We start from the raw sequence: 12,306 nt of genomic DNA, 5'->3' as shown, positions 1-12,306 counted from the left end.
GAAAGGTGGCAGGTGGGACATGTGCCAGGTGCACACTGAAGACACACCTGCTCTGGTTTGACCAGTAGTGGGGTCGTTGCTGTCGTATGGAAGTAAGAGACGACAGGGATGCTGGACCCTTTATCAGGGCTGGTCCACATCCAGGAGTAAGTGTGTTTCATAAATAAGTGCCAGGTGACAGGCACCTGTGTGTGCCGCTCTGAATAGAAGCCAATGCGTTGGTTATGTGGCAGCTGGGTTGAGAGCAGGTTAGCCTCGCAGCAGAACAGGGGACCTCAGTGGAAGGCCACCCCCAAGACTGGCAGTGGTGTGGCACCCCTTTAATCCCAGCACTCAGGAGACAGAGGCGGGTGGATCTCTGAGTCGGAGGGCAACCTGGTCTACAGAGTGTGTTCCAGGACAGCCAGGGTCACACAGAGATACCCTATTTCAGAAAAGAAAGCCACTCTGGTGGGGAGGGGACTGGGGAGAAGGGTCCACTGGGCATGGCAGCACATGCCTGTAACTCTAGAGACAGGAAGGTTCCTGGGGCTCCCTGTCAGCCAGTCTAGCTGAATTGGTAAAATCAGTGAGAGACCCTGTCCTAGAAAATAAGATGGTGAGTGACTGAGGAATATATCTAACATCCGGCCTATACACACACACACACACACACACACCACATGCACAAACACTTATAAACATGTATATGTGCATTAAACATGTGCATATGCATATACACATACACACACTACATACACATGCATATACCCCACACAAAACATATATGAATATGTACCCATGCATATAATACACACACATGCACACATGCATAACCATATACATAAACACATATGAACATGCACATGTGTATATACCTACCATATACTCACACACACACACACACACACACACACACACACATGCACCCACGCAGGGCCATCCTTAGAATATTTACAGACAGCTGTATGCTGGTTAGGACAGCCAAAGATGTTTTCATCTGTGCCTCTTTTGGTCTCTCCCCATAAGGACCATTTTTTGGACAACTCAGTCCCATTCTCCTCTTGTGAGGGGAACCAGGCCTGAGGCACACTGTACAAAAAACAAAACAAAACAAAAAAAAAAAAAAACTCTCCCTGATCTTTCTTCAGGTCTTGGGGCTTGGTCAGGAAACTCCTGATTGGACGTGCCTTTGTTTTGCAAGGCAGAGAATGTTTCCCGTTCTTTAGAGCCAGGAAAGGCCCTTTAACCAGGGGCTATCCAGAAATCACGTGGCCCAGCAAACCGCCCTGCCAGCTGGCTGTGGATGCCTCTTCCTTCCAGGCTGGTAATTCAGCTCCACATGCGGACTCGTATGGATTTTCCCCTGTAATTTTCTTTTAAGTTTCTCTCTCCAGAAAGGAAAAGTAAACATGTAACCATAAACATACCCGAGACTCTTTCCACGTTAGAATGTTGCAACAGACGATTACGCCATGTGAGCCCAACCAAGTGTGGTTATGCTAAAGGAGCTTCTTTTTTTTTCCCCTTTTGTACTGTCGTTCACCAATTATACAAATAATTGCAGGCCCTCAAGATGGCTCAGCCGATAAGAGTGCTTGCCAAAGAAGCCTAACTAGAGTTCAACCCTTGAACCGTTTAAAGGTAGAAGGAAAGGGAAGACAATAGAAAGTTGTTCACTGACTTCCACATGTGTAGTGTGATGTGTAGGGGTGCTCACATACACATAAACATCATACACACAACAAACATTTAAATCAGAGTCATTGTGACATCTTCATACATGTACATAGTGCACTTTGATCTGGGGCTCAGCTGATCAGAGTGATTGCTGCGCAACCATGAGGACCTGAGTTCAGATACCAGGACCCAGGTAAAAAGCCAGGAAGAGTGATGGTAGCTGCAGATAAGGAAACGGGGAGCCCCTGTCCTTCAATGTTGGACTCCTATGTTTCCTCCATTGAGCATTATTTTAGTTTCGTTTCTGTCACTGTGGTAAAGTACCCTAACAAAAAGTAACCCAGAGGAGGAAGGGTTAACTCACAGCTACAGCTTATAGTATCTCAGAGTGGGGAAGTCAAGGCAGGAACTTGAAGCAGCTAGTCAAGAGCAGAGAGGGAAATAGTACGTGCATGATCACTTGCTTGAGTGCTTGTATTGAGCTCAGCTTCACTCTTATGTAGTTCAAGATCTCTGCCTAAGGGATGGTGACACCCACAATGGGCTGGGTCTTTCCACATGGATTAAGACAGTTTCCCACAGACATACCCACCTGCCAACCCAATGCAGATAATTCTTCATTGAGACTGTCTTCCCCAGTAATTCTAGGTTATGTCAAGTTGCAATTAAAGCTAACCATACTAAACACCCATCCCTTCCCGCCCCCCCCCCCCCTTTGGTTCTTCTCAGATAGAGATTCACATAGCCTGGCCTCAAACTCACTGTATGGGTAAGGTTAGCCTTCAATTCATGATCCTCCTGATTGGACCTCTTTGTACCCCACCCCACTAGGCTCAAACATGCATTATTTCTTTCTTTTTAAAAATAGTGTACACCCTTAATCCCAGCACTTGGGAGGCAGAGGCAGGTGGATCTCTGTGAGTTCAAGGACAACCTGGTCTACAAAATATTTCCCAGTACAGCTAGGGTTGTCGCACAGAGAAACACTGCTTCAAAAAAATGGAGGTGAGGGGCTGTATTTTTGTTTTATTTTATGTTAATAAGAGAAAGAGAGAAAAGTGAGGGAGGGGGGAAGAAGAAGAAAAGAAGAAGAAGAAGAAGAGGAAGAAAAGAAGAAGAGGAGGAAAAAGAAGAGGAAGAAGAGGAAGAAGAAGAGGAAGAAGAAGAAGAAGAAGAGGAAGAAGAAGAAGAAGAAGAAGAAGAAGAAGAAGAAGAAGAGAGAGAGAGAGAGAGAGAGAGAGAGAGAGAGAGAGAGAGAGAGAGAGAATATGCTGGGGATGCAGTGCCCACAGAAGAGGCTAGACAAGGTTGTCATATCTTCTTAAACTGGAGTTACAGGCAGTTGTAATCTACCTCACATGGGTGTTAGAAACTGAACTTAGGTCCTCTGGAAGAAAAGCAAACACCTTTAATCACTGGCCATCTCTCTAGCCCTAACATGAGTTGTTTTAAAACTCAGAGTAGCTAGGCGGTGGCCATGCAGCCTTTAATCCCAGCACTCGGGAGACAGAGGCAGGCAGATCTCTGAATTCAAGTCCAACCAGTGAGTTCCAGGACAGCCAGGACCACACAGAAAAACCCTGTCTCCAAAAACCAAAACCAACCAAAATCAGTCACAAAAACACTTCAGAGTAGTCTGACCATGGTATTATCAGTGCTGACTCTCAACACAAGGAGCTTTACCAGATGCAAGAGGAAGGCAGAAGCGGGAGACTTGTTGCTCACTTTGACCTGGTGACTCTCCCCACAGGGAAGGCGGAAGGAGATGGCAAGATGCACATTACCCTCTGTGACTTTATTGTGCCCTGGGACACGCTTAGCATCACCCAGAAGAAGAGCCTAAACCACAGGTACCAGATGGGCTGCGAGTGCAAGGTGAGCAAGATCTGCATCCCTGTCCTTCCGTGCGTCCTCACCCCTCCCTGGCCATCATGAGGTATCCAAGTGGAGTGGGGATGGGTCCTTGGCTTCCCAGCCCCTCAGGGTAGCAAGTCCTGGTTTTGGAATGAACTCTCAGAAGGTAAGGGAGTGAGGCAATCTGTCTAGAGACAAAACCTTTTGTCCCAGGTCCCCAGAGAGCCTTGAATTTTTGTCCCTGACAAGGAATATTTGGAAGATAAGGGTGTGTGGGGTGGGACAAAGCTTATAAATCAGTCTACTTGACTGGAAGCTCCTAAGAAGAAAAACCTCAGAGAATGGAGATTTTGTGTGTGTGGGTGGGGTGGGGTGGGGGGAGAATTCAGTCCTGGAAATAGTTTCCTACCGTGTACAGGCATAAACATTGTGTGTCGAAGAGCATAGGCATGTTCCCAACATTCTAGACTTCCATTCGTGAGACTCTGTAAATGTGGTGTTGAGAATCCTGGGGGCATTTGCCTGTCATCTCAGAATCTGCTCAGAGGTGGCACCGAGCAACGCTGCAGATGCACACATGCTTAGATGTGACCAAAAAGGGGTGGGATTCATTCCCAGATTTGGGGGTTGTGTCAACTACAGGGAGCCACTGTGTCCATGGCCCAGATGCTTTTTCCCTCCCCAGTGCAGGATGCATCACTGGACAGCCAGCATCCCCTTTTGATACCAGAAGTGAGTCTGGGACTGGGAGGTGGTCGTAGAGTCGTGTCCTAAGAGCCTGTGCCATAGGACTGTGCACACTTTCTGGTGCCTCCTCCCCTTCTGGCTGGTGTTTCCCATCACTTGGTCATCAAAGGTGTGACTCCAAGCCCAGGTGGCCAAGCCTTGTACAGGGTGAGCATGGCTCCACTGCGCCTGTCACCTCAAAAGCAAACACTAGTTGGGCATGGTTATACACACCATTTGGGAGGCCGAGACAGAAGGATTGCTGAGTTGGTAACCAACCTGAACTATAGAGTGATTTCCTTGCCACATTGGGCTACAGAGTGAAATCCTTTCTTAGAAAACAAGAAGAAAGACAGACTGGGAGCAGCTCCGTTGACAGAGTGCTTTCTAGCACACATGAAGTCCTCTCTAGCACCACGTAAACCAGCTGTGGTGGCCCATCTCTTAACCTCAACGTTTGGGAGGTGAGAGCAGGCGATCTCAGGTTATCCTTTGCTACACAGCAACTTCCAGGCCAGCCTGGGATACAAAAGACTATATCTCAAGAACGAACATGAAAAAAAAAAAACCCAAGCTGCTTTCTTCATCTCTGCGTGGCTAGAGGTGAACACTCTTGAAGCTCCACAATCCTCTGTTAAAAATCTAGAGCCATTGAACCAAGCAGGTGCCTTAGAACAAGTATGGGCATTATTTGGTTCTAATCTGTCTCCAGTATAAGCCCCTTATGGTGGCTGTAGTTTCAGGAGGGCCTAAGCTGACACTAACCCTTTAAAAAGGTAGACCTGAGGGGTTGGGGATTTAGCTCAGTGGTAGAGCACTTGCCTAGCAAGCGCAAGGCCCTGGGTTCGGTCCCCAGCTCTGGGGGGAAAAAAAAAAAGAAAGAAAAGAAAGAAAGAAAAAAGAAAAAAGAAAAAAATTAAGGTAGACCAGATGGCCCAAAGCAGAGGCACATCTATCATACTGGAATTACATAGGTAGGTAGGTGCACTGGTTTCCCCTAGGCCTGTCCTCAGCCATAGTACAGGGACAAGGGACTCAGCAGGACTACTGTCCTTGAATACCTTTAGTAGGTTGTGCCCTCGGCCCCACCTGTTCCTTGGACCAAACTAAATCTTCCTGCATGTGTCCCCCCAGATCACACGCTGCCCTATGATCCCATGCTACATCTCCTCCCCGGATGAGTGCCTCTGGATGGACTGGGTCACAGAGAAGAGCATCAATGGGCACCAGGCCAAGTTCTTTGCCTGCATCAAGAGAAGTGATGGTTCTTGCGCGTGGTACCGCGGGGCGGCACCCCCGAAGCAGGAGTTTCTTGACATCGAGGACCCGTAAGCAGGCTGACAGAGCCCCCTGCGGCCAATTGAAAAGCCTCTGAGGGTTCAGACTGGTCCAGCTTTGACATCCCTTCCTGGAAACAGCATGAATAAAACATCAATCATCCAAGTGGGTTCACGCTAGTGTGATTCTGCCCCCCCACCCCCATTTTCCCTAAACATGGTAGTGGGTCTAGAGGGACAGGCGGGCCAGGGTCCCTGCCATACCCCCTCCCTCTGCCGGCCTGAGCACTGTGTGTCTCAGTCTTTGATCCTTGGTACAGGCAGGAGTAGAGCACAGGCTTTACCAGGCCTCTCTGGCCCTGTTGCGTGCAGCAGACAGGCAGCATTAAGGGTCCCCTAGCACCGTTAGGGCAGAGCCTGGGAACGTGCATTTTGCAGAAACTCTTGAAGGTTGTTATAAGACTGTGTAGCCGGCCTACCAGGTCCTTTTCATCCTGAGAGGGTCATGTCCCTCATTTTCTGCAGTGGCCATCCCTCTGGCCCAAGGCCCTTGCAAATGCTCCCCATCCCTCCTGCACCCGGTCTCCCTCAGGTCTAAGAATTGCCCTCCAACCAGTGTTTCATTTGCCTAGGAGTCCCAGTCAGCCCTACGAACCCACAGACGTCCGTGAATGGAAGCCCTCCCTGAGCCGTGTTTCTGGCTTCATATTTCTTCCTTCCTCTCTCTTCCCCTGTCTCTACACACCCCCTCAGTGGGGATCTGTGAGGTCTCATGCTGAGGGCAGGAACCTGTGGTGAGGGGTGCTTGGCTGTCCTCGTAATCACTCTCAAGGTTCCCAAGCTTCTTCACCCCCTTCCAAGCTTCAGGCACCTGGGGTGAGCAGCACAGCTCATCTCTCTGTCGCGTTATGCCCTCCCGCTGTTGGGGTGCTGCTTCCGGCACCCCCTCTTGTTGCACAAACTGAAGAGGTAAAAGGCCAGTCCTAGGCCCCTAGAGAAAGTCTAGCGAATGCTCCCTGCTAGCGTGGCAGTCCTTATGACGACGTGTGGGTTTCTGTAAAGCGTCACTAACTAAGCACGTGGCAGGAGAGACTTTGAGGCAGGCAGCTCTTCCTACCAAGCCCCCACGGATGCTGCAGCCTGTTTCCCTAAAGGTGAATTCTCACGCATGGCTTTGGGGAATGTGTATACAGCTCTGCTTCTGTGTCTTAACGTCACTTAAGGCCCTTGTAGGGAACTGGGGCATCTACTTGCTCCCTAAAATGATTTTTTTTTCCCTGATGCTAATAGGATGGGGGTTAAGCCAGGCAGAACTTTATCACCTACAATAGAGACAGTCACTCTTCCTTCTGCCTGTGTCTTAAAAACAATAAGCCGTCCCAAGGACACAAGTGTGTATTATCCAAACATGCATGTAAATGCTCACACACAGACACAGACTCTCGACGTCTGCGCGGCCTGTGAATGGCCCTTTTGTGAGATGCTTCCAAAAACCTCTTCGCTCCAACCCTGTCCTAACCATCAGAAACCCCAAAGAAACTGTTAAGGACCACCCCCCTCAGACTCTCCCTACCCACACCCACGTACCAGGACCTGGCCAGCCCTTTCAAGACAGACTGGGAGGACACCCAGGAATCAGCCTGCCCTACCTGAGGGCATTTTCATGTTGTGCAGTGATGTTCTCCCTAGGATGCTGTCCTGGACCAGCCCACAAGACCCTGCAGTCTATCCCACCCTGCCTGTTTGCTTCCTGTGCCGTGGTATCACATGTAACAGTGCCCGTTTCTGCTGACCTCTTGACATGTTCTGGTTTGTTTCTGATGTTTGCCGTGAGCATTCTTGTGCTGTGTTTATGCCTTTTGTAGCATTAGACTTTGCACTTTAAAAAACAAAAAACAAAAACAAAAACAAAAAAAAAAAAACAAATAAAAAGATCGTTTCGGCATTGAGGGAGCATTGGACCCAGAGTGGAAACCATGACACGGTAGCTGGCCTGGGACCGAGGGACCCTTTCTAGTCTTTCTCTGAGTTCTTTGAATATCTGCCTTTCCAGCTTCCCGTCTTTTGTGTCTGGTTCGAAATCATTATGAGGGAGAGTGTATATCTCTGAGTGTGTCAGTTCGAAAAGACGGCCTTTCTGTTTCCCACCCCTGCTGGGTTCTCTAGCCTTACCAGGCAGAAGAGCGAGCGAACAAACGAACGATTGGGACAAAGCGCCAGGTGGCAGCTAAGCAACAGCCACTCAAAAGCCTTCGCGAGCAAACCAGTCGCCATATACAGTTTAAGGCGTTGCTTCACTGTCGCGTTCTAAACCCTGGGTTTCCCGCCCTTACTCCCCTCCCGCCAGCGACTCGAGATACTTCAGATGACGTTTACACGGTCGTTGTTTCCAAACCGCTGCTTGACGCGTATTAAGACACATCTGTGGGCTTGCTGCATAATTTAAAGCTTTGTTGATCTTGTTTCTGTTTGAACTTTCGGTTACGGGGGTTGGGGGGGGGGAGGGGAGGGGGTGGAACTCCATGTCTGTGCTGGAATATGAAGTCCGAGACGTAACCCCACCCCAACCCCCTCATCCCACGCCCCACGCCTACATGAGAGTTGTTGAAAGTCAACAAGCCGAGTGCGCCTGATTGCTCTGTGTCAGCCTTTACTTTTATTTTTATGAGTTTGCTCTGTCAATGGACAATAAATCATATTATCAAAGACAAGGTTGACTCCCTGGCTCTTCAGTTGTGTTTTGTTTTCTTTTTTTAAGCTGAGGGATTGGGGGCGGAGTCTCTACCAGAGGAGTCGAAGGTGCTCCTCAGTCCGCAGAATGCTTGCCCCGCAGGGCAGGTGTGAAACCCTGGACAGGATCTCTAGGACTGAATCCACTGGGCGTGGTGCTGCATGACTGCAACCCTGGCATGAGGATCGGGAGTTCAGAGCCATCCTCAGCTACCTAGGGATAACCTGGGCTACTCAAGACTCTGTGACTCAGCAGTCTTCCTGGATGAGCCAGTGAGTTTATTGGGGTCATCTACAGGATTGTGGGTGACTCAAAGGCAGCTGTATCACCAGAAAGGGTGCTCTACCCTAGCTGATGCTACACCCTTAGAAATCCCTGCTTGGTTTGAAGGCAGGACCATCAGATTCTCTTCTCACCAGCTATTGGTTACTTCTTATATAACTCGAGGACGGAGGGGTCTTGTGAATCTTGTGGCTGAAGCTTCCTAGCCTCCTGCTAACTCTAGGACGGAATATGTCTGTCGGAGCAAATACCTGTACAGAGTCAGTGGTACATTCTTGGTGCTCCAGCAATGAGCTATGTACAGCCCCCCAACTCCTGCAAAACCCTGGCAGGTAATACATCTGCCAGGAAAGCTGCTGTCCAGAGTGTGCGGCAAATATCTCCTACTTTCTAAATTCAGTTATAAGTTCATCTTGAAGTTATCTTCAGATAAGAAACCCACTGGGTTACAGTGGTTTAATTCCATGCTTTAATCCCAGCACTCAGGAGGCAGAGGCAGGTGAATTTCTGAGTTTAAGACCAGCCTGGCTTGTGTAATAGGTTCCAGCGAGCCAAGACTGCACAGTGAAATCCTGTCTCGAAACCAGAAAACAAACAAAACCCAGAGTCAAGAGTGGCTCAGTGGTTGAAAGGGCTTACTTACTCCATAACCGCAAGGACATGAGTTCAAACCCCAACACTCATTTTACAACTGGTGGGATCTTGTGTGTAGCCCTGTAACCCCAGGGCTGCACAGGAAGAGACAGGATGCTCTCTCTGTGGCTTGCTAGCTGCCAGTGTAGCAAAAAGCAAAAAACAAACAAAAACAAAACAAAAAGCCAACCAACCAACCAAAGAAACAAAAAACCCCTCTAGCTCCAGATCCAGAGGAGGCTTTACCTCAAATAAGTGAGGCGTATGCAGTAGCTGGAGAGATGGCTCAGCAGTTAAGAGCACTCAGAGCTCTTCCAGAGGACCTGGATTCAGTGTCCAGCACAGACACAGTGGCTCATGACCAGCTCCGGGGATTGGACAACTTCTGGACTCCATGGATGCCCGCACACACATCTCACACACTTACAAAGATGCACACATGTAAGTAAAATAGGTAATAAAAATAAAGTGTTTTTTAAAGGAAGAAGGCAGAGAGTGATAGAGGGTGCCCCTGACACGGGTGTGAGCATTTATGCATACACGGCACCTATGTCACATACACATACAAGACACCTGAATCAGATCAAAAGTTATGAATCATGACTGTCTCCCATACACATTTGTCAAGGATTCTGGGGACCTCAGGCAAGCTGCGGAGACACACCGGCCTTAGCTGGCTGATGTCCAGATAACCTTTACTTCGAGTCCTGGAAAGAGCTAGCCCCTCCTGTCCTGGACCGTAGTCCTCTATTCAGCCTCCTTCTGGAGCCCTCTTCCCTGTTCTCCTACTCCTGGCCCTTGCTCTTCACATTCCTGACCTGGTTCTTAAGGTAAGTGTCACACTTGTAGGAGGTGACTGGGGTGTGGCTGTCACCTGTAAACCTCATTATGAGCCCTGAATCATCCCATGTTGCTAGAATACATTTAAGTCCTGTGGGGGAGGGTGAAGGAGTGACCAGGCATGGAATGTGGAAAATTAAAAAAGGTGATTAGTAAAAAAAAAAAAAAAAAAAAAAAACGGTGATTAAAGGTGATTAGTGGTGTGAGTGGAACCAATGGAAGGCTGTGGCTTAGTGCTGTGGGTGGAGCTATTGGGAGGGGTGTGGCTAAGTGTCATGGGTGGGGCCATTAGAAGGATTGTGGCTTAGCGTTGTGGGTGGGGCCACTGGAGGGGGTGTGGCTTAGTGCTGTGGGTGAGGTCATTTGGAGGGGTGTGGCTTAGTGCTGTGTGGGGGGCTATTGGAAGAGGTGAGGCTTAGTGCCATGGGCAGGGCCATGGGTGGAAGGGGTGTAACCTCAGAACAGTGGGAAAGCTAATGTCAAAGGCCTGAGATCTTCTGAGGAAAGGAAGAGGCTCCTGAGCTCTGGGTTGGGATCCTCTCAGCAAGCTTTCCATAGCGTCTGTAGGTCTGACTGAGGATGAATATTGCAGGTGTATAAGAGCTAAAGAGCACAGGGCTTGGGCCAGGAATGTAACCCTAGCTATTTGGGAGGCTGAGGCAAAAGGATAAAAAAAAAAAAAAAAATCGGGGCTGGAGAGATGGCTCAGTGGTTAAGAGCCCGGACTGCTCTTCCAGAGGTCCTGAGTTCAATTCCCAGGAACCACATGGTGGCTCACAACCATCTGTAAAGAGATCTGATGCCCTCTTCTGGTGTGTCTGAAGACAGTGACAGCAGTGTACTTATATATTATAAATGAACAAATCTTAAAAAAAAAAAAATCAAAACTGGCCTGTGCAACCTAGCAAGACTATCTCAAAGAGTGATACAACCTCCCTCCCACACCTCCCCTCCACATCCCCACCCCATGCTCACCCCACACCCACCGGCAATGGGCAAAGAGATACTTTGTTGATGTTGTTGCTCTTGTATCAGTCAGAGGCAGAGCAGATGGCTGTCCTTTGTTCATCCTCGCTTAATGGTGTGGCTAGAGCTGCCTTACACCTAGGACACATAAAAATCCCATGGAATCAAATCCAGGCAGCACAGCGTGAGAGAAGGAAGACAGAGAGAGACCTAGTTTCTGCCATGCCACATGATTCAGGCAGGGAAAACCACCCGCAGGTCTGCCCTCCACCCCACAGCATGGGCGGGCCATAGAACCCACAGAGCCCTGCCTACCACCAAGCAGCTCAGGGGGAGAGGAAGACAGACACCTGCCTCCAGTACATGGCACAGGAGGGCCATAGTCACCCGCTTGCGGGAGGATGTCACCAAGGAGTCTGCCAGCAGTGTGGCCAACCTGCCTGCAGTGGGAGCTACCACAGTGTGTGAGTATATGGTGGACAGATGGGAGAGAAAGAGAAATGACGCAGCCGGATGAGTATGAAGAGAGATGGGACTGGGGGCTGGAGAGGGATAGCCTGTTGTGAGTGGCCAGCCCTGCTCCCTGGGGTCATGGAAGATGTCTTAGCCTGAGCTGTCCCCGCGGGCCATGTCTGGGTCCAATGCTATGCAATGGCAGGGTTCGGTGTCGATGTCCATGGCTCATCTTGGCACTATAGAACATGGGGATGTCCCTGGTCAGGGCAGCCTCTGGGTATCATGCGGATGTTCAGGGGCTGTGCAGGACTGGCCCCGCCCCTCATTGGCTTTGGTGCTCTGGAGAGCTGTCCCCACCTCTCACAGGCAACAGCATTCAGGAGAGCAAGCAATTGGGCCTTGAGCCTCACTCAGGCAACACAGTGGAGCTGGCCCTGGTGGCAGGGTGTGGGTGAGGTGGCCTTGAGGCTGTGAGTATGAGAACTGACCCCCCCCCCATTTGTCTGTTGTGGGGTGGTATGTGTGCAGAGACGATGCCCCTCTGCTAATCCCTGCTCCACACCATCTTAGGTGGTTGGGAAAGCCGCCTACATGGTCATGAGTACGAGAGAGCTACCCCTCCCTCACCAGCTACAGAGGTGTAGTTAGAGCCGACCCTACACTTCACCTGGACAGCACAGCAGAGCTGACCCTCCTGGTGGGGGCGCAGGTGAGCCTGCCTGAGGGTGGAATCGTGGGAGAGCTGGGAGCTGGTCGTGTCCGCCGTGAGGTAGCTTGGGTGTGGGGGTTGGTGCCCTCCTCTTGCCACTTTTGGTAGTTGGGGCAGCTAACCCCCAGGGCATAAGAGCAGAAGAGCTAGGCCTGTCTCCTCACTGGCTGTAG

The 12,306-nt window shown here is 49.8% G+C and overlaps 1 protein-coding gene across 1 annotated transcript in view; it reads left to right on the top strand.

Annotated features, from left to right (window-relative positions):
- Window positions 1-6,442, top strand: part of Timp2 (TIMP metallopeptidase inhibitor 2) — a 47,683-nt gene extending 41,241 nt beyond the window's left edge. Inside the window, 2 exon segments of the mRNA NM_021989.3 lie at window positions 3,410-3,534; window positions 5,374-6,442. Coding sequence (NP_068824.1) covers window positions 3,410-3,534; window positions 5,374-5,571 — 323 coding nt within the window. The 3' untranslated portion in view covers window positions 5,572-6,442.
- The last annotated feature ends 5,864 nt before the right edge of the window (window positions 6,443-12,306 follow it).

The sequence above is a fragment of the Rattus norvegicus genome, chromosome 10, assembly GCF_021556685.1.
Source record: "Rattus norvegicus strain SHRSP/BbbUtx chromosome 10, alternate assembly SHRSP_T2T, whole genome shotgun sequence".
Classification (NCBI taxonomy): Eukaryota; Metazoa; Chordata; class Mammalia; order Rodentia; family Muridae; genus Rattus; species Rattus norvegicus.
This window is presented reverse-complemented; position numbering and strand designations above follow the sequence as displayed.